Source organism: Sprattus sprattus, assembly GCF_963457725.1.
Source record: "Sprattus sprattus genome assembly, chromosome: 1".
NCBI lineage: Eukaryota > Metazoa > Chordata > Actinopteri > Clupeiformes > Clupeidae > Sprattus > Sprattus sprattus.
In genome coordinates, this window is record NC_137920.1 from 25768599 (window position 1) to 25791098 (window position 22500).

At 46.0% G+C, this 22500-nt stretch overlaps 2 protein-coding genes across 2 annotated transcripts in view; one reads left to right on the forward strand and one right to left on the reverse strand.

Annotated features, from left to right (window-relative positions):
- gpr137bb (G protein-coupled receptor 137Bb) overlaps positions 1–3637 on the reverse strand; it is a gene marked incomplete at both ends in the record, with an annotated part of 8838 nt that extends 5201 nt beyond the window's left edge. The window contains one exon of the mRNA XM_080840411.1: positions 3071–3637. Coding sequence (XP_080696537.1) covers positions 3071–3637 — 567 coding nt within the window. The remainder of the gene's footprint in view (positions 1–3070) is intronic.
- A 5025-nt stretch (positions 3638–8662) lies between these two features.
- The window catches only part of LOC308368802 (nidogen-1-like), a 42775-nt gene continuing 28937 nt past the window's right edge, over positions 8663–22500 (forward strand). The window contains exons 1-3 of the mRNA XM_080843065.1: positions 8663–8934; positions 20428–20730; positions 22142–22374. Coding sequence (XP_080699191.1) covers positions 8734–8934; positions 20428–20730; positions 22142–22374 — 737 coding nt within the window. The 5' untranslated portion in view covers positions 8663–8733. The remainder of the gene's footprint in view (positions 8935–20427; positions 20731–22141; positions 22375–22500) is intronic.

Below are 22500 nucleotides of genomic sequence, written 5' to 3' on the forward strand. Positions count from 1 at the left end.
TAAGGAACACAGGACAACCAGGTCAAAAGGTAGCTCACATCCTGATCGGTTTACTGGTGACTCTGATGCCCATTGTCTTGGTAGCACTATAAGCATTAATATCTTATCACGGAAACCTGATCATAGTGATTGCATCATGATGTGATTGAGACGCAGCATGTTCCCATTCGCCATATTTAAGAGTGCTACTGCATCAGAGCACAGAGGGCATTTGGTTTCTCCCCTTATGCAATATTAAATCATTAATAATAATAATAATATATATATATAATAGTAAATGTAATATATATTATTAACATATTTAGTTACAGTCCTGATTTTATAGCATGCAGAGAAATGTTACACTTAAGCAAAGTGTCACATGACGCCAGGTAGATCTCAAAGCACACGCATCTTTTATCAATACCCACATAGACTTAAACCAAGGGCATTTAATAAGCTATTACATTCGCACACACATAGAACCATAAAGGGTATACATAATGGAATTTACACACACACACACACACACACACACGCAAAAACATTGTTAACGCACTGAGCAGTAACTGGCAGCATCCCTACATTCTCCTTCAAATGACGGTACCCTGGCAACGCTGTTTGGCTGACTCCGTCTGACTCCTGTGGTCTTGTTTTTTTTTATTAACATGAATGCCGAAGCTCATATGAACGACAGCCAGCGGCGTTGCTGTACCAGACCCCAGCGTGTGTCTCCTCTTTTAATTAATGGGAAACGGGGACGTCGGCGCTGGGAATAACTTTCACGCCCGCCTGCGAGCTGTCTCTGCGGCGACTCGTGACACAGAATTTCACACGTGTGTGTGCGTGCGTGTGTGTGTGTGTGAATGAACGCCATCACCGGGAGAGGCAGCATGCTCGTTAAACGGTGTCTGATAGTGTGCAAAAATATATTTGTATCTACCGTAAATCTCTCGAATTACCTATGGATCTTAGTCTTCTGTTTTGTAAGTTATGCAACTCACGAGTGTAGTGGCAAACTGAGCCGCATCAAATTCTCGCCGTTTCCATGTGGTCGGCAATGACGCACATTGATCGTATGAAATGCCATGCCGTTACCACTACAATATTTTCCTATGTGTAAAGATATAATCTGACGAGAAAGTATATGGCTACTGAGAACTATTATAAAAACTCCTAAAGGAAGCAGATCTGACTATGATCTAGTTTGGGTGTAATGGTTTCTGTACCAGATCTGAGACAGATTTATTCCAGAGTCAGATGCTTTATCTGCAATCATCTCTGAGATCCCCCCCCCCCCCCCCCCCAACCCCCTGCTGTGCCCCCACACGCATAACATGTTCCCGTGCCTGAATAGGTAATGCTGGATAAGTGGGTCGCACGCGTGTGGCTTTGTACTTCCAGTGGAGAAGAGTAGTGCTGCTGCTGCTGAATAATACAAGAAAAGAGGCTCCAGTGTGCGCTCCCTTAGGACCCACACCCCCCGCAGACACACACACACCCCCCCCCGCAGACAGAAACACACACACACACACATGCCCGCCCCACCGCAGACACACACACACACACACACACACACACCCCATCGCACACACACACACACACACACACACACACACACACACACACACACACCCCATCGCAGACACACACACACACACACACCCCATCGCATACACACGCACACATGCACACACACAGACACACACACATACACACACACACACACACCCCAACGCAGACAAACGCACACATCCCACTGCAGACACACACACACAAACCCAACTGTACACACACACACACAAATGCACACCCCCACTCGCACATCTCATTGCACACCGATACACACACACACACACACACTCACACATACATGAAAAGACATGCTGAGGATCATGATGTCTGTAAGGGACATAGCTAGTGGATAACAAGATACCCATCCCAATTCTATCACACACACACACTCAAAAACGCAGACAATTGACATCAATCTCACCGACTCATAAATTGCCCCTCACACACACCCGTCTGGTATCTCAACCCCCCACCTCCCTATGTCCCATAGTGAACATATATTATTAAATGTCTGTTATATTGCACATCACACACACCCACACGCACACACTGGTAGCTCTCCTTTAGCCCTGATCTCTCCTTTCACTAAATCAAGTGGATGAGCCGTTCTCTCTCAGAACCCCACAAAAAATGCCCCCCCCCCCCCCCATCCTGAACCGACCCCCAACACACACACACACACACACACACACACACACAAGTTCTCTCCCTCCATCTGCCTTCCTACTTCTCCTTACACACCACATTAAGTCTCTCTGTTCTTTTACCACTTCAATCTCTCTCCCTCTTCTCTATCTCTCTCTTTCTCTTCCTCTTTCATTCCTCATGTCTGTGCTCCAATTAAAGCACAATGCCACCCACTCCACTAGTCTCCGTCATAAAGGCACCTCAGTCAGTAATGGCCCTCTCTGGTCTATAAATGCCCCTCTTGAGAAGAAAAGATGCCTCTTTTCACATCCTTTTTCTCACTCTCGCACACACACACACATCCTATACATATAGGACACACACATATCCTCACTCTGGCTTTTTCACATCTAGGCTTTTTCACATCTCTCTCTCACACACACACACACACACACATCCTTTACATATAGGACACACACATATCCTCACTCTGGCTTTTTCACATCTCACACACAAACACCCTATACACATATCCTCACTCTGTCTTTTTTCCCCAATGCCCCGATCTCTCTCTCTGTCTCACTCTTAAACATACACACAGCCACACAAGCCTCAGTTCTTCAGCTGAGTTACCTGTGCTCTCTGGCACACACACACACACACACACACACACACACACACACACACACACATACACACACACACACTCACACACACACACACACACACACACACACACACACCGACCCTCCCTCCCCCTCTTTCTCTCTCACACACATATACACCTCCATGGCCTTTTCTCAATTTCTCTCTCTCTCACACACACACACAGACAGACACACACAGACAGACACACCCACACACTCCCTGAACTTCTCTCCTGCGTTACCTGTGCACAGTACAGGTTCATGAGGCTGAGCGTGAAGAACTGCAGGCAGACGGGGCAGCAGTAGAGCAGCCAGAAGGCGAAGGGCCCGAGCGCGTTGGCCGTGACGCAGTCGCGGAAGTAGAAGGAGAAGAGCACGGCGCGCAGTGCGGCCCAGAGCAGACACAGGAAGAGGAACGCCGTCTGGTAGCTGAAGCGCTTGTGCCGGTAGCGCAGCACCAGCCACAGCTGTGCGTAGACGAAGGCGAAGAGCAGTGAGTAGAAGGCCGTGTAGGCCACCGTCAGGCCCAGCTTCACGAACGGCGGGATGGAAGGGCTGAGCGTGGGAGGCGAGAGGGACGAGTGGGTCCTGCCGACCACGGCGAACGCCCCCACGACGTCTGCGCCGCCGACTCCGCCACTGAGGTTGTGGCTGGCGGTCATGTTGGCGAGTGTAGTGAAAGCATCCATGATGTTGCCGTTGACGATGACCCCCATGCCCACGCTGCTGCTGCTGCTGCTGCTGCTGCTGCCGGTTGCCGTGGCTCCCACATGCGTAGCTGCGTCCACTTCCTCCCCATCTGCCTCCATTGTAATCTCTTTTAGCCTCCCTCCCCCTCCTCCTCTTCCTCCTCCTCCTCTCCTGGGTGCTGCTCGCTGCTCTCTGGTGCCAAGAGTGTGAATGGGAGTGAGAGTGGGAGTGTCTGCACGCGGCGTGGGTTTTCTAGAAGGTTCCTGTCAGAGGATGCTCTGCCGTCTGTTCTCCCTGCCGCTCTCGCCCTCTCTTTCTCTTTTCACTCAGCCGCTTTCTGTCACGATTCTTCTCCTCTCAAGATTCCTCTCTCTGTCCTCTTTTCTACTTATTTATTCTATCTTTCTCCCCTATTTCTCTCTGCAGAGGTGCCTGGCTTGGGTCGAGCTCAGCTCTGCTGTCTCTGCTGCCTGTATCTCTCTCTCTCTCTCTCTTTCTCTCCACACACGGAAACTACCGGCTCCACACCTCCTCCTGTAACACTCATGAGAGGAAAGGGAGGGAGGGAGGGAGAGAGAAGGAGGGAGGATGGGGGTGAGGGAGGGAGAGAGAGAGAGAGAGAAGGAGGGAGTGTGGGGGATGAGGGAGGGAGAGAGAGAACACTGAGTGCAGAGAGTGAAAGAGAGAAGGATAGAGGAGGGAGGGAGAGACAGAGAGAGAGAGAGAGAGAGAGAGAGAGAGAGAGTGAGAGATGAAGGAAGAAAAGGATGAGGAAGGGGGAGGGGGTGGGAGAGGTGCCAGCCTGTGCTTCGCTCTGAGTGGACAGTGAAGACATGTGATTTGGATCTCAGGAGTCTGATTGGCTGAACATCTCATTGAAGCCCAAAGGGTGGGGGTAAAGGGAGGGGGAAAAGGGAAAGAGCGAGAACAAGTGGTAGTCTGATGAGAGAGATAGAGAGGAGGATATAGGATAGATAGATAGAAGGATAGAGGGAGAGTGAAAATCGTGAGAGTGAAAAATCGTGACACAGAAAGCCGGAGGAGGGTCATCGTGGTGGCTATGAGAGATCGTGACACAGCGAGGCGTAACAGCGTCACCGTGGTGGCTATGAATTCAAGAGAAAGAGTTTTGGTCGTAACACCTTACATAACATCCACTTTCCTGATTCACTACGTCATATTATCCATTTTAATATATAAGAATAGTATTAATTTGCAGTACTAAAACAAAGTAATATGATTCTGAAATATAATTAACGCTATTTGTCTTTTGTGCTGTCTTTTACTGTCTAGATTGTGATTCCCTTCCATTATACTTTTGGGAAATATCTTAGAAATGTTCTGTCTCCCTAGTTGCAATGGTGGCTGTAATAATAATCCCATTTTCACCTCATTGCTCATTCTATGCAGAGCAAATTCCCGTTGGGCGATAAACTCTTTCATCTTAATAGCATTTTAAAAGCACCCAATTTTGGATAACCTTTTCCTCTAAGATTCAGTTATGGAAATGTGTCATATGATTTTGAGTAATACAGACATGATACCCTGAATTGACATGTCACAAAAAGCATAGGTGAACACATCAGCAGTGCAGGACATCTGTACATACATTTCACATGAACTGTATAGAAATACATACATTTCACATGAACTGTATAGAAATACATACATTACACATTAACTATATAGAAATAGATACATTACACATTAACTATATAGAAATACATACATTACACATGAACTGTATAGAAATACATACATTACACATTAACTGTATAGAAATACATACATTACACATTAACTGTATAGAAATAGATACATTACACATGAACTGTATAGAAATACATACATTACACGTGAACTGTATAGCATACATACATTACACATTAACTGTATAGAAATACATACATTACACATTAACTGTATAGAAATACATACATTACACATGAACTGTATAGAAATACATACATTACATGTGAACTGTATAGCATACATACATTACACATGAACTGTATTGAACTATGCTCTCGCCCTCTGTATCTCCCTCAGTATCTTCCCTTACAGAAAATTGCTGATATTGCCTCCCTGTTCTAGAATGATGTGCCCATCCATCAGTTTTATGGGGGGCCTCCGGTGATACGTCTTACACAAAATGTACCATCAGATGGCAGTATTGAGCTATGCATTGACATCACAGTCACTCACCATCCTCACACCCAGCAACTGTCAAGTTCCTTTGGAAAAAAGAATATCTACTGTGGAATTGACTAGATCAGCATAATGATTAGCAGAGTATATAATCAAAATTACACGACAAATCTACATGATAAAAGATGTTAAATTAAAGCTGGAGAATCTTGCCTCTTCCTTTTTCGTCTGTCTGATTTTCCTGTGTGGAGCATGTCACACACACAGTGATACGAGAATGCGGCCTATGAGGAATGTTCACACGTGTTTTGACTGAATCAGCCCTCTTAGTTCTCTTCAGACACATACTTTTGGCCCGTCTGCCATTTTCAGGATTGTGCAATGTGCTAATTGCAGCTATGGAGTTAGAGGGGAGAACAGACCATCCTTCTCCTCACACAAATTGCTCAAGTATCTTCAAAAGGGTTAAGTAACGCACGGACGCATGCCATACACCAAAGACCCACGTACAGTATGTTTAAATAAAAGCTTTAAATTAAAGGTGCAGTCAGTGCCTACGTCAATGACATCTCTTAAGGATAATAGTTGGCAATAGTTATTGTGTCTATTGTGCATGTTGGTACATAGTTTGAGGTGTACCAGTTGTCTAAGGTTTGTATGTATTCGTTGACAGAAGGCCATAGAAGGTAAACATATACTATCATACACTGTGTATATATACTATATGTTAAAGGCTGCTGACACAGAGATACAAAGTGTCTGAATGTTAAGTAATATTGAGGAGCATTGTTTGTCGTGCCTTCAGAGTCACATCATCATAATATTTCCAGCAGCTTTTTTATTTTTTGGGAAACAATTCACTGATTCTTTAAGCTCCTTAAGCATGGGATATCTTAGTAGATTAGCTCAATGTATCTTATTTCTTGTAAAAATGCACATCTACATTGTATTTAGGGTCAAGGTTGGGTTTAGGGCTGAGGTTAGCAAACAATCTGGATTTTCAGGACATTATGATAAAAGTCTACATTAATTCATAGGTTTGGTTAATGTGACCAACACATTATCAATACAAATTCAATTAAACACTTTATATTTATTAGCACTTACACTAAGATCACCTAGGTAGGCCTACACTAGTTTGATGAAATTAGATGGAAACAGTTTCATATTTTTGGTCGCTTTCATTTCATCATGAAGCAGTTTTAAAAGATCAGGGGCCGTATTCACAAAGAATCTTAGGGCTAAAAGTAGGTCATAAGTGGCGAATTTAGGAGAAACTCCTAAAAATAATGGGCGTGTCAGTCTTAAATGTAGGACTCCTAATTTTTTTTACTAAGAGCAATTCACAAAATATTTTATCCCTAAAAGTAGCACCTAAGTCTAGGACAGCTTAAAACTCCTCATGAGGACTCCTAAATCACTAAGACCTATTCACAAAAAATCGTAAGATGGCTGCAGCCGACTTGGAATTGATAAAAGACATTGCTTAAACCGTGAAGGTATTAATATTGTCGTAGAATTAGCGCGGGATGCAATGACGTCTTTAAACAACGATGTGTCCCGAAGTGAAATGTTTGGAAACATAAAGATTTTAGTTTGGCTTCGCGGAAAACGCAACTGACGACACTGGGAATCATCAGTCAGCCGTTTAATTCATCAAACTATCAACGCACTGTAGACCCCACATCATCCAACAGTTTATCCAGACAATCGCTTATTACACAATATCAAAGTAAATTCCATGGCGATCGCAGGAATGTCCAGTGACGGGACACACATTACAATAATTCGTCCACCGTGGCCTGGATGTACCGATGACTGGTGCATTTGCGGTCGCAGGTTTTTGAGAACTTACCAGCTGGATGCCGCTGGGGTGACAGTGGCTATTGGGACCAGTAGGCTTTCGCCTAGGCTACGGTTCACGTTCGTTTCGCTTTGATCAATTAAGATTGGAGGGCTTGAAGGGCCGTATGTGCTGATATTTGAAGTGGTCAAGGGCTGGAAATATAATATCCTAACAGTTTGCTGGGTGCTTTAATTATTACTGCCTTGATTACATGCAATTGCCATATTTTATATTGATCGCTTTATATTTCTCTTAACGTGCTAAGTGTCATTCCCGTTGGATGCACAAACTTGTCATCATGCGTGTGCATTCTGCTAACTGCACTGTCCATAACTATTTAATATGACTTAATTTGAAGCCTAGGTTATTCTCTTATTTTCAGTCGATATAGTGGGATTGTTAGAGAGACGTCACGAATGAGTTTTTAATGAGAGAGCCTGTCAACAACCAATCACCGTCCTCACCCCTTCTAAACTCGTGCATGAGAAGCGACGTCATCCATAGCAACGGAGTTTTTATCTTAAGCTTAGGAGTTGGTATTATCCTTAGTATGAGTAGGTCTCAGAGCCGTTGTGAATCACTTTTAAGAAATTACTCCTACGTAAAAGGTTTTAGCGCGAGTTAGGAGCACTCCTAGTGGTAAGATAAAAGGCTTTGTGAATACGGCCCCAGATCTTTAGTAATCTGTATTACTACTGATGCAGGACATTTCAATGGTGTTGCACATTGACCAAAGTATGTCAGTCAGTCACATAGTTTCATTGGTGGTGACAACCATGCTAACCGATTTAATTAAGCTTTGACCCTTTCGGAATGACTGGGAGTATAAAAAAAAAAAAAACATTCCACGCACCCTTCAGTGGCGGGTTTAACACTTAGGCTACATATCGGTCAATAATCCGATTATTATATTGAACATTTACAAAGATATAGGGTTTTATAGTTTTTTTTTTCAAAACTAAATGAAGGTAACATGAAAGCACATTGCTCTGCCATCTCTCCATCTCTGCCCGAATTAACTTGAGTGTGACCCAACATATCGGAGTCCCCTCCCTCCCTAACTCCGCCTTCCAAACCTATGGATTCGATAGTTCAGACTCTCTTACCGCTACTTTGGCCCAGCATCGGGTACTGGAGCACTGGTCTGCCCAACGAGCTACTGGAGGAGGAAAGGTTAGAGAAGGATTTCAGAGCCAGGGTCTGTCTATTCCAGAGTCAACCATGGGTTTGCTCCAACTGGGATGCCTTGCCTGGATACATCTTGCCATTGCAGTGACAGTGAACGGTCAGAGTCGAACCGAACTTTTCGACTATGGGGTGCAGCACGGCGATCAACTCCTGGGGCCGGGATCCGACCAGACGGAGGAGCTCGCGTTGGACCAGACTATCTACTTTTACAAGGGTTCATTTGAAAGCGTTTACGTGAGTAGGCCACTTCATTCACTAACTCAACTTTTTTGGCATTCGTGTTGTAGTGAACACGTAAACACGTCGTTGTCACTTTCAATAACTTTTTTTTACTGATTACATCACCAATGATGAATGAATGGGACTGAGGCGGATGAGCTCGCGGCCATCCTCACATCAGAAAGTCCGTAGCCTACTAATAATTGATAACCTATTTGGCATCACCGGCCTATTGATGAGCTGTGAGATTACCTATTTGGCATCACCGGCCTATTGATGAGCTGTGAGATTACCTACAGCCCTCGCCGTCTGCAACTCCGGGGTTCAATCTGAACACGAGAGTAAATCATTACCAAAAACGCCGAATCGTTCACAGATTTTTGCAATCAATCAGAATGCGAATGTTAATGACTGACTTTTCGTTTTACCTCTAGCTAAAACACTTTCAGTTGCATAACGACACGTCCTTAAATCTGATAATTGATCAGTGATTTTAGTACGTTTTTATAGATAATCTACAATCCCCATCACATCAGAGCAAAGTGCGAGGGCTAAGAGAAATAACGGCTGATTGTGATGTCATTAACGTAAAGTCCATGGCGACCATGAAGGCACGTGATGGTGAGAGGAGGCCTTGTAGGCTGATGGAGCGCAGGAATGCGTTATAGAACCGGAGATCTTCTATGCGTCTCAGCCCACACACATGCCGAGATACACACATGCAGACAGAAACACACATAACTCACACATTAATATTTGTGCACACACACACACACATGCCGAGATACACACACGCAGACAGAAACACACATAACTCACACACTAATACTTGTGCACACAGACACACACAGTCATCATTTGCTAGTGCTTTATCTCTCGCTCTCTCTTTCTCTATCTATCTATCTGTCTGTCTCTCTCTCTCTTACACACACACACACACACACACACACACACACACACACACACACACATACACACACAGAATCTCATTCACATACAACTCCATGCATATGCACACACAGAGACACATACTCTCTCTCTCTCTCTCAATCTCTCTCAGAAGAAATCGATGCCTCAAGCCTAAATATTTATTCAGCCATGTCTGGGCGTAGTGACTAAGTTGAGGATATACAGACCGGTTGCTCAGGGGTCTGCTCTGCCTTTTTATGAGATCCCGCCACACACAGCTGAGACTCGTCTTCCTCTCCTGCTGCCACACCCTCCACCACAGCACGGCTCCTCAGCACTCACATCTGTACTTCTCTTTCTATCTCTCTCTCTCTCTCTATCTCTCCTCCTCTTCTCTCTCTCCCTCTCTCTCTCTCCCTTGCCTCAGTTCAGTTCACACCAGTACGCTTTACTGCTTTTTTTAAAGCCCATTGAAAGAAAAAATAGTATTGTCAATGTATAGAACACAAAAACATTCTCTCTCTCTCTCTCTCTCTCTCTCTCTCTCTCTCTCTCTCTCTCTCTCTCTCTCTCTCTCTCAACCTATATACCCCCCCCCCTTGTTTCTTCGTGAGTAGATCTAAACAGGTCTGCTTGAGGTTGGCCCACTGCCTTGAGTGACAGCATTGGTTTAAAAAAAAAAGAGAAGAAATTAGGGTCACCACAGTGCTGGGCGTTTTCCTCGTTACGAGTGTTTTACTAAAGAGGGCTACAGGTCTCTTTTGTTTCTTTCCCCACAAACATCAACCCCTGTGGGGGTAAAGTCAGACCTAGACCCCCCCCCACCCACCCACCCACCCATCCCGCCCTCCAAAAACCTCATAGCCCCAAACCCAGCTCCTCACCCCAACCCTAAACCTCATTAGTAAGCTTTTGTGTCCGTGACATCACTGCACTTTTGTCCCCAGGATCAAAAGCCACAGACGTTCTCAAAAGGCCTGACAAGATCCGAGCTCTCCACCCCATTGTCTGGGCTTATCTTCAGGCATCACTGAGCTCCCTCTCCCTCGCTCACTCTTTCTCTGCAAGCTCTAAATGAACTCAGACAAGAGTCAATCAGACAAGCTGTCGGGTGTCACCTTTGCTCATTATTCAAATGCACACACACAAACAGAGACACTTATCCCACTGGGTAAAGTGGTTAGTGTGTGTGTGTGTATGTGTGAAACCGTTGCAGACCAGATACGGCGTTGCAAAAAGCTTTCTCTGAAAACACATTATAGACCTGTACTCCCAATCCACAGACAGCGAGTACCCTCTCAGGGGTGTCCTGCCCCACAATCTCTGAATACAGAGGACTTAATGACAATGCTGTTTTGCCTGAGGCTCTAGATAAGCACAATCAAATCAAATTGAATTAGTCTGACTCTTATCTTATAACAAACTCGCTAAGGGTCTAGTTGAGAAGACTGAAGACTGTAGTTTCATCATAGCAATGAAGCATCCCCCCCCCCACCTCCTTTTTTTAAGTTGAACCCTCCCTCCCCCCTTCAGCTGAAACTGGGCAATCTTCCATACAGAGTCCACATGTTGGCTGATAGGACTACGCACATTCCATACGCTCTCCAAAATGTATAGGGACTGTTTGTAGAAGGATGTTCGGCAGGAACAGGCTGTCCCCTACTACATCACACTTCAGGTCAAGTGTCCTGCGTATATAAACTCAAGTGGCCATGGGCACTTCTGTTCTGTTCTGTTCTGCTCTTTTTTTTTTTTAAATGGAGCCAAATTAGTCAGGCCTATTTAAACGGACCCCCGGGCCTGAGAACTGGCTTCAGACAGTGAAGTCAAGAATGAGGGGCCATTCTATGAAATTGCATGCTACTGCCCTATGGGGAAACAGTATGAGTGAGTGATATTAATATTGTAATATCTGCTTATGTTTATTATATTTTCCCACTCATTTGGCATGCTTTGACAATGCTGTTATTTTACAAGCATGCTGGTAAAGCCTCTTTGAAATAGAAATGGAGTGTCCAAGAAGTTCTGTTTTCTTTTAATAGAATTTAAGTAAGTGTCCAAGAGGTTCTGTCCCTTGAGTGTCCATGGATATTATAGAACCCAGATAGTGTGTAGTTCTAGAGCGAGCTGTGACCCTCTGCTTGGAGTGATGACTTTGAACGGAAAGTGTTTTTGATATCTTTTATGCACTGTAGTAATGCTGTGTTTATTAGCCATGAAAGTCATGGCTAGGGATGAAGAACAGATTTCTGGGAACCAGATATTCTGGCCAGAACCTTTTTTCTTTGGCCTCATACTGTATCTCGCACTTAGTTACATTCCTGGATGTAAAATTTGTATTCATTATTACTCTAGGTCTCTATTGCGCGTAGCTTTATTGTTCTCCCCTTGGTACGTCGCTTTGGATAAAAGCGTCTGCTCAATGACTACATGTAAATGTATATCTGTGTGTAGACAGTGGACCTGCAATTGCTGCCATTGGCCCGGAAACAGAGCCTTTGATTGGTAGATGCGAAACGTGAAGCGTTTTAGTTTACCTAGTTCGTAAAATGAGCATACGTACTATTTACAATTTATTTCAAATGATGTTCTGCAGCAGATGTTTTGTGACTTGAATACTCAGGGACGTCTTTGATATCTTGCATGTTCTGTAGAAAATTCTTATGATATTATATTATATTTATGGTATGACACATCATTGGAGTATAGTCACGTGAGTAAAACACAGTGTAAATGCTGACCATATGACCATATGTCTCTCCATATGATGTTTGGCATAGTCCCTCTTGAGTGAAATTTGGTAAAAGTAATTCATGTTTCACAGAATTATTGTCTTGATCAGTCGTGTTTCGTCACTCTGCCGACGTCCCCCTCACCCACACGACTCCGCATTCTTGGCATGCCTCGTTTAACCGTCACACCACCTCAAAGTAAAGACAATCTCTAATCCATCAACGAGCAGCCACCCCCTAGTGTCCAACCTCCAACCCCCTCCTTCTCCTCCAAGGCAATACTTTAAGTGCTTCCTGTTCTCCGTTGGACTGACTTCCTGTCTGGCCTCTGATTGTTGGGTTGCGCCGCTCCCATGGTGACTGCGGGGGGAAAAGGTTGCCAGGTTGTAAGTCGAAAAAAATCCCCATCTAATGAGAATATGTCTGTGTCTGTATAAAAACAAGGGGCTTTAGGGCGAGTAGTGATGTGGGTATAATCAAGCTGTGTGGCAGCTAGAGAGGCTTATTGGGTTGCCTCTGGTTGCAGGTCATTGGTCAGCTTAAGAGTGGTATGTTTTCTGTGGGAATTTCTTCTCTCCCCCGTCTATATGATTCACAACCCCCCCCCCCCCAACTGTGCGCCTGGGATTTCCTCTGGATCCTTCCAACAGATGCATATCATAGCCAGCCAGCACCCCCCCCCCTCTTTCATCCACTGCCCTTCCCCCTTCTACCTCTCCTTTTCACCCATTCCCTTCTCTCTGTCATTATTTACTCCATTTCACCCTTTTCTTTTCTTAACAACACTCACTCCTTCTCTCTCCTTCTTCCCGCACAACCCTGTTAGATCCCCCTGTTCCACCGCCCCCCCAAATCGTCCTCCCGTGGTGTGACAGGTTGAGGTTGTGTTGCTCCAGTGACTGCTTTCCCGGGCCCCTCCAGATGGCTTTGATATTGCCTGTCGCCCACCCCCCTTATCTGCTTCTTGTCCCCCCCCCCTCTCCCACCCCCTCAGCAGGTTCACTACCCCCACCCGCCCCCCTCCTCCCCCTGGGGCACCGTGCTAAGTGGCTGGTGGTGGGAGTTCGGGGACTGAGGAAGGGGGTGGGGAAGTGACTTGTTGACTTCTTTGAATGCGACACTCCTGGGAAATGTAAAAACAGGGTGAAACGGCATGAACGCATGAACAGTTTAAATATGAAACAACAAAAAGAAAATATGTCCACATCTCAGTTTCCCATAGGTATATTATGCTTTGGAAAAACTATGTAAAAACTATGAAATAATGCACAGTGTTACAGTCATAGTACTGAGTAGAACTGAGGTTGGGGCTGAGAGAGGGGAGAGTGATGTTCAGTAGTACTGGCTGAGAGAAGGGAGAGTGATGTTCAGTAGTACTGGTTGAGATGGGAGAGTGATGTTCAGAAGTACTGGCTGAGAGGGGAGAGTGATGTTCAGTAGTACTGGCTGAGAGAGGGGAGAGTGGTGTTCAGTAGTACTGGCTGAGATGGGAGAGTGATGTTCAGTAGTACTGGCTGAGAGAGGGGAGAGTGATGTTCAGTAGTACTGGCTGAGAGGGGAGAGTGATGTTCAGTAGTACTGGCTGAGAGAGGGGAGAGTGATGTTCAGTAGTACTGGCTGAGAGGGGAGAGTGATGTTCAGTAGTACTGGCTGAGAGAGGGGAGAGTGATGTTCAGTAGTACTGGCTGAGAGAGGGGAGAGTGATGTTCAGTAGTACTGGCTGAGAGAGGGGAGAGTGATGTTCAGTAGTACTGGCTGAGAGGGGAGAGTGATGTTCAGTAGTACTGGCTGAGAGGGGAGAGTGATGTTCAGTAGTACTGAGGTTGAGAGGGGAGAGTGATGTTCAGTAGTACTGGCTGAGAGGGGAGAGTGATGTTCAGTAGTACTGGCTGAGAGAGGGGAGAGTGATGTTCAGTAGTACTGGCTGAGAGAGGGGAGAGTGATGTTCAGTAGTACTGGCTGAGAGGGGAGAGTGATGTTCAGTAGTGCTGGCTGAGAGGGGAGAGTGATGTTCAGTAGTACTGAGGTTGAGAGGGGAGAGTGATGTTCAGTAGTACTGGCTGAGAGGGGAGAGTGATGTTCAGTAGTACTGGCTGAGAGAGGGGAGAGTGATGTTCAGTAGTACTGGCTGAGAGAGGGGAGAGTGATGTTCAGTAGTACTGGCTGAGAGAGGAGAGTGATGTTCAGTAGTACTGGCTGAGAGAGGGGAGAGTGATGTTCAGTAGTACTGGCTGAGAAGAGGGAGAGTGATGTTCAGTAGTACTGGCTGAGAAGAGGGAGAGTGATGTTCAGTAGTACTGGCTGAGAGAGGGGAGAGTGATGTTCAGTAGTACTGAGGTTGATGGCTGAGAGAGGGGAGAGTGATGTTCAGAAGTACTGGCTGAGAGAGGGGAGAGTGATGTTCAGTAGTACTGGCTGAGAAGAGGGAGAGTGATGTTCAGTAGTACTGGCTGAGAAGAGGGAGAGTGATGTTCAGTAGTACTGGCTGAGAGAGAGGGGAGAGTGATGTTCAGTAGTACTGGCTGAGAAGAGGGAGAGTGATGTTCAGTAGTACTGGCTGAGAAGAGGGAGAGTGATGTTCAGTAGTACTGGCTGAGAAGAGGGAGAGTGATGTTCAGTAGTACTGGCTGAGAGAGAGGGGAGAGTGATGTTCAGTAGTACTGGCTGAGAGAGGGGAGAGTGATGTTCAGTAGTACTGGCTGAGAGAGGGGAGAGTGATGTTCAGTAGTACTGGCTGAGAAGAGGGGAGAGTGATGTTCAGTAGTACTGGCTGAGAGAGGGGAGAGTGATGTTCAGTAGTACTGGCTGAGAGAGGGGAGAGTGATGTTCAGTAGTACTGGCTGAGAGAGGGGAGAGTGATGTTCAGTAGTACTGGCTGAGAGAGGGGAGAGTGATGTTCAGTAGTACTGGCTGAGAAGAGGGGAGAGTGATGTTCAGTAGTACTGGCTGAGAGAGGGGAGAGTGATGTTCAGTAGTACTGGCTGAGAGAGGGGAGAGTGATGTTCAGTAGTACTGGCTGAGAGAGGGGAGAGTGATGTTCAGTAGTACTGGCTGAGAGAGAGGGGAGAGTGATGTTCAGTAGTACTGAGGTTGGGGCTGAGAGAGGGGAGAGTGATGTTCAGTAGTACTGAGGTTGGGGCTGAGAGAGGGGAGAGTGATGTTCAGTAGTACTGGCTGAGAGAGGGGAGAGTGATGTTCAGTAGTACTGGCTGAGAGAGGGGAGAGTGATGTTCAGTAGTACTGAGGTTGAGAGAGGGGAGAGTGATGTTCAGTAGTACTGGGGCTGAGAGAGGGGAGAGTGATGTTCAGTAGTACTGGGGCTGAGAGAGGGGAGGGTGATGTTCAGTAGTACTGGCTGAGAGAGGGGAGAGTGATGTTCAGTAGTACTGAGGTTGAGAGAGGGGAGAGTGATGTTCAGTAGTACTGGCTGAGAGGGGAGAGTGATGTTCAGTAGTACTGGCTGAGAGAGGGGAGAGTGATGTTCAGTAGTACTGGCTGAGAGAGGGGAGAGTGATGTTCAGTAGTACTGGCTGAGAGAGGGGAGAGTGATGTTCAGTAGTACTGGCTGAGAGGGGAGAGTGATGTTCAGTAGTACTGGCTGAGAGAGGGGAGAGTGGTGTTCAGTAGTACTGGCTGAGAGGGGAGAGTGGTGTTCAGTAGTACTGGCTGAGAGAGGGGAGAGTGGTGTTCAGTAGTACTGGCTGAGAGAGGGGGGAGTGATGTTCAGTAGTACTGGCTGAGAAGAGGGGAGAGTGATGTTCAGTAGTACTGAGGTTGATGGCTGAGAGAGGGGAGAGTGATGTTCAGTAGTACTGAGGTTGATGGCTGAGAGAGGGGAGAGTGATGTTCAGTAGTACTGGCTGAGAGAGGGGAGAGTGATGTTCAGTAGTACTGGCTGAGAGAGGGGAGAGTGGTGTTCAGTAGTACTGGCTGAGAGAGGGGAGAGTGATGTTCAGTAGTACTGGCTGAGAAGAGGGGAGAGTGATGTTCAGTAGTACTGAGGTTGATGGCTGAGAGAGGGGAGAGTGATGTTCAGTAGTACTGAGGTTGATGGCTGAGAGAGGGGAGAGTGATGTTCAGTAGTACTGGCTGAGAGAGGGGAGAGTGATGTTCAGTAGTACTGGCTGAGAGAGGGGAGAGTGATGTTCAGTAGTACTGGCTGAGAGGGGAGAGTGATGTTCAGTAGTACTGGCTGAGAGAGGGGAGAGTGGTGTTCAGTAGTACTGGCTGAGAGAGGGGAGAGTGATGTTCAGTAGTACTGAGGTTGCTGGCTGAGAGAGAGGGGAGCTGGGCCTTAACCTGCTGTGCTGTACAGTAAGGCTCGTAGGGCGGTGACTCTGTGGGTGGAATCTGGGGAATTGCTTCACGCACGGTGTCATTAGCGTCCGAACATCTGGAAATGTCCGTCATTGAGGAGACTGCTGCGTCTGTGCGCGAAAGCAGGTGCTAGTTCTATCTCTCTCCCTTTCTGTCTCTCATCCTCTCTCTGTCTACCATTCTCTCTCTCTCTCTCCCTCTCTGTCTCTCATCCTCTCTCTCTCCCTCCCTGTCTCTCGTCCTCACTCTCTCCCTTTCTATCCCTCATCCTCTCTCTCTCCCTCCCACTCTCTCTCATTCTCTGTCTCTCATCCTCTCTCTCTCTCTATTTCTCATCCTCTCTCTATCTCTAGCTCCATCTCTCTCCCTTTCTGTCTCTCATCCTCTCTCTCTTCCTCCAACTCTCTCTCCCTCTCTCTGTTTCTCATCCTTTCTCTCTATAGCTCCATCTCTCTCCCTTTCTGTTTCTCATCCTCTCTCCATCTCTCTCCCTTTCTGTCTCTCATCCTCTCTCTGTCTTTAAAGTACACATTTCCCCTCGCTGTCCATTTATTTATTTCCCCTAATATATTGTCTTTCCGTCTCCCTCGTTCCTCTGTCAGTACCATTTCCTTCACGTTTTCTTTCCATTCTTTTCTCTTCCCCCTCTTCCCTGTCTCTCCTCTCCTTCCCACCCTCCCCTGCTTCCCTGTCTCCGGCTGTAGGATAGGTGTCTGAGATCTCAGCATGCTGCTCTTTAAGGAAATCACCCCCCTCCTGGGATTCTTTACATTTCTCTGCAGCTTTGAGACATGTAAAGCAAAAGAAAGAGAGAGGGAGAGAAGGACAGAGAAAGAAAGAGGGGGAGAGGGAAAGAGAGAGGGAGAAGGAGAGGGAAAGAGAGAGGGGTAGAGGGAAAGAGAGAGGGAGAAGGAGAGGGAAAGAGAGAGGGAGAGAGGGGGAGAGGAAAAGAGAGGGGTAAAGGAAATAAGGACAAAGAAAGGGTGAAAGAGAGAATGAGAGAGAGGTTTAAACCGGTGATATCTCTGGTTCTCTCCACTTCAGCAGACTCCCACTGACCCTGAACACAGCCTAGTTCCTCACCTCCATACAGCCCCTCAGCTTCCCCCCGTTAAGCCTCCAACATGAGAGCAAACTATATCACTGGCCTCACACAGAGACTCTGACATGCACACACACACATACGCACACAGACACACACACACAACAGATACTCTCACACACACACACACAGAGTAGAGAGAGAGATGGAGCAGGCACAAACATACAATTGCAAAGATTCATACATACACACACAATCACATGCACATACACAATCCCACACTGTTTTCCGGCTCCGAAGGCCGCTCTTGAAGTCAAATGCCTGCTGTGACCCTGTGCTTCATCCAGCTGATATTACACTTTAGGTACCCCCACTTTTGCAGAATGCGTGTGTGTGTGTGTCTGTCTGTGAAGGACTGTGTGTTTATACGTGTTTGTGTGTGTGTGTGTCTGTGAAGGACTGAGTGTTTATACGTGTTTGTGTCCGTGGGGGTTGTGCCTCATGTGCATCTGTCTGTTCTGTGAGCTTTTGTTAAGTATTGTGAAGAATTTGTAGTTTGTAGTTTTAATCCACCATAGCTCCAAAAGGACAAAGTCTCCTCCTTTCAAAGTCCACTAAATAGCTCTGAAACACTTGTGATTAGCTCTTTTGACTTTGACTGGTATTAAAGCTTTGACCTTCTGAAAGCTGACACCTCATTCATTAATGGGGTAGGCTGTTTGTATTTGTGTGCTTTTTTTCTTTTTTTCAGAACTGGGTCTGTGTTGTGTGCATTATGTTTAACGACCAGAACTCTCTGGAGAAATTGTCTCGGAACATCGCAGCGGCTCAAAGGGCTATCATTATCGTTTCCTTCTTCAAAGGCTCATTCTCTCGCAACCCTGCCGAAAACTGCTCTTTTACATTTTTCGACTTCGTTCGTAAGCTATTAGGGATGCTGGTTTTGTAACGAGCACCTCAAACAGACCCCGTATTCTCATTCACAGAAGCGACTTGTGAGTTGTGACACGAACATTCAGGCACAGTCATTAGCACAAAGAAGAGTAAATTAAAAGGTGGCATCGCGTTTCACTCAAACGCTTCGTAGACTCTTTTAATGTGGATTGGGTTTCTCGTCTGCAGATTCAGAGAAGAGATGTTGATTACGTGTTAGTTTGCTTCCGTTTGATGGGATTGTAAACTTTAACGGCCAAAAAGGAGGGGCGCGAACGGTCACTCATCTCTTGTTTCTTCAGCTTCTCTCAGCGCAGTGTAAGCACACACACCCCCTCTTAGGTTTGTTTACTCTTCACTCCTTTCGCGGCAAACTAGCTGCAGTGTGGTACCGCTTCTTTTAACAGACTAATGACACCAAACCAGGAAACGGAGCACCCCAAAGCCCCCTTTCACAAACAGCACACGTTTATAGCTCTTTGTTGTGAGGGTCCCTGTGGAAACCACTGTAATTTGCTGTCGACTTGGTGGAGAGGAGCTTGATGACAGACGAGGAAGGATTCTCTGGTTTTACGAGGCGCTGGAGTGTGTCTGAGCCCTTGGGGTGTCGACGTTTCCTGAGCGCCTCTCTCGTGTCTAGTCAAAGTTCGTTGTGTCTTCAGGTCAAGGGCATATGTCTGGTTAAAATTGCTTGAGGTAAAAGAGCCTCCCTATAATTGTTTCTTTACTCAGGGAGAAAAAAAGCATATTGACATCTGAGCCACTGAAAAGTTGACACAGTCCAAAGAATTGGATACACACAATCCAGTCTTAGGGTTGTGGTTACCAAAGCTACATACAAAATGCATTGTATCAGGATAAGAAAGCAGGGTCTTCCTGCTACGTGACGCACCGAATCATGGGAACCTGATAGCTGCTCTGAGTGTAAAATTGCAACTTTGTTAGTAAGAGATATTATTCACCTCTGGTCCCAGACTCCCACTCCTCTGTCCTGCAGTGAGGGCTGTGAGCTGGGGAGAGGCCGTGCTGCTGGTGAGGGTAGGGGTGGATGCAGTAAGGCTTTTTTGAAGGGGGGTGGGAGTCTGGGGGGTCACTAATGTCTGAGGAGGGGTCGAGACGTGTTAGAGATTTACTGGGCCATTCACCCTGTGAAAACTCCCACTGTGATCTTACATAGGGCACTATTTGGCCTTTATTTCACCCCCCATCCCCCCCCCCCCCCCCCCCAACACACACCCACACACCGTGAGACTTGTTGACTCAACTATTTTTCCTGACTATGCTTTATTGCATGGCTATATTTTCTTCTAGACTTTAATTATTTAATTTCTTAAAGAGTGTAAGCAGGCCATGCGAGTTAAGGTGTTTTAATGTTCAATCTTTAATCCTCACACTAGCCCATGTTAGACGCTGGGTCCTGATGGATAAAACAGATGACTTAAAGGGCAGAGCCACTGCAATAAAATCCTTTCATCTTGTGTTGTACTCTACCCCTCATTATATCCGTGGAAGCCCATTGAAAAAACTGTTGCTGTAGAGTTTTCATTTCCATTAATCTACTTAACTTCATTACAGATCAACACCAACGGTTTCATCGCCACGGCCGAAGTCCCCGCCGAGGCGGAGTACCTGGGCAAGATGCCGGCCACCTTCGGCATGCTGGCGGCCCTCCTGGGAGACCTGGACACCAGCGACGGCGCCGGGAGGGTGTACTACCGGCAGGACAGCAGCCCGTCCGTGCTGCTGCGTGCCGCCGAGCACATCGGCCTGGCCTTCCCTTCGGACGACGAGGTGGAGCCCACGCACGCCGTCATCGTGACTTGGGAGAACGTCGCAGCACAAGGGGTTCCTGGACGAGGAGACGGAACCGCCTCAAACGTAAGGGCCCCTCACCCCACGCACGCAGGTTTTTTAGGCCGTAAAGCTTATATCTGCACATTTTGACTGCAAAATAGAGGCATTTTTTCCTTCTACACACATTTTAACATAATCTTGTTAATTTTTCTGCTAAATGGTTGAAAGGTTTTTTTATGAGCAGTCATGTAAATATATACATTCAGAGGCTTTAAAAAGGTAAGGCCTCCTATATTTAGCTCCCAAGGATATACACTTGTTCTTGGAGCTTTTTATTAGTTTTATGGACAATATTGTAAAAAACTGAAATGAGGTTTCCAAGCCAAGATGTTTTTGGCAAATCTGGCCTGCAAAAATTAACCAATTTTTCTTTTGGATAATACCATTATACAGATCTATAACAACTCTCCAGAGCAGTAAATCCACTGATTGTAATATATAAATATACAGTAAATGTAAAATATTGTATGAAAGCCCACCGCATGACAAAGAGAGCTACTGTCTGAGGAGCAGGCCTGGGTCCAGACCCATATTCTGGTCAGTGTTTCTCCTTTCATCCTTTCCAAGGCCAGAGGTCACCTCTGGTGCAGCGGTAGCGCTGACGAAAGGTTTGCTCTCTTTACACTGTAAGTCACTATAGTAAGGATAAGCTGGTGAGCACACTCTTTGTACTGTAAGTCACTGTAAGGATAAGCTGGTGAGCACACTCGTTACAGTGAAGTCACTGTACGGATAAACTGGTGAGCCGCGGGCCAAAAGGTGATGGTCGCTTGACTGTCGAGTGGCCCACCTGCAGTGCAGAAGGGGCCCGTGCTCAAGAACAATAACGAGATCCCGTCAGGAGTGTTTCCTTGAAAGCCCTTTTATCTAAATTGACTTAGGGTGCTTTGTGAAGGCAGGCATTTGTTTATTGGCTTGTGTGATTTTAAGTTGGTTTGATTTTAAAGTTTGTGTGATTTAAAGTTTGTGTGATTTAAACCTTGTGTGTTTTAAAGTCTGTGTGATTTACTTTAGATTCAGAGTCCTCATTTCAGCATACTTACAAAAGATGAAGAATACTACTTTTAAAGGGCTTTTCAACTTTACATGTTACTGACTGCCCTACTCTATGGCTTTTAACAATATGTCCTATTCTAAAAAATATACAATGTAAGGATTGGTTTAATGGAACATAGAACATAGAACGTGTGGAAACTAGATTGAATCCCGTTAAACACGAGATTGTAAACACACTAACAGCCGATTGTCTCAAATCCCTGTTTGTTTGGGGACGTAAACACCCAACTGCAAGGGCAGGGCCATAAGTCTAGGGGTGTGTGAGGACTAATAAACAAACTATAAATCGTAGATAGATCTTTCATACACCCCTCCTTTAAACAAACAAACACAAGCACTTCCTGAAGAAACTCCCTCTTCTTTTCTCTCTGCATCCCAGCAGAGGAACACGTTCCAGCTGGTAGTGGCCTCCATGGAGTCTGCTTCCTACGCAATCCTGCTGTACCCCAGAGACGGCCTGCAGTTCCTTTCCACAGCCATAGAGGGCGATAGCAAGCCCCTGGAGGTGGGCTTCAACGAGGGCGAGGTGGCCGGCTGGTTCTGGAATACCAATCCTGGTGACTACTACCGCGTTACCACCGACAACGAGGGGTCCATCCGTGAGCTGACAGAGTAAGTGCCGGACCAGTTGCCTTGAATTGTGAACGTTGAGGCTATGTTGTAGTTACAAATTCAGTCAGCTGTTATGTTTAATGTTTATCTGTATTATAATAATTCTAATATGTATATAATATTTCT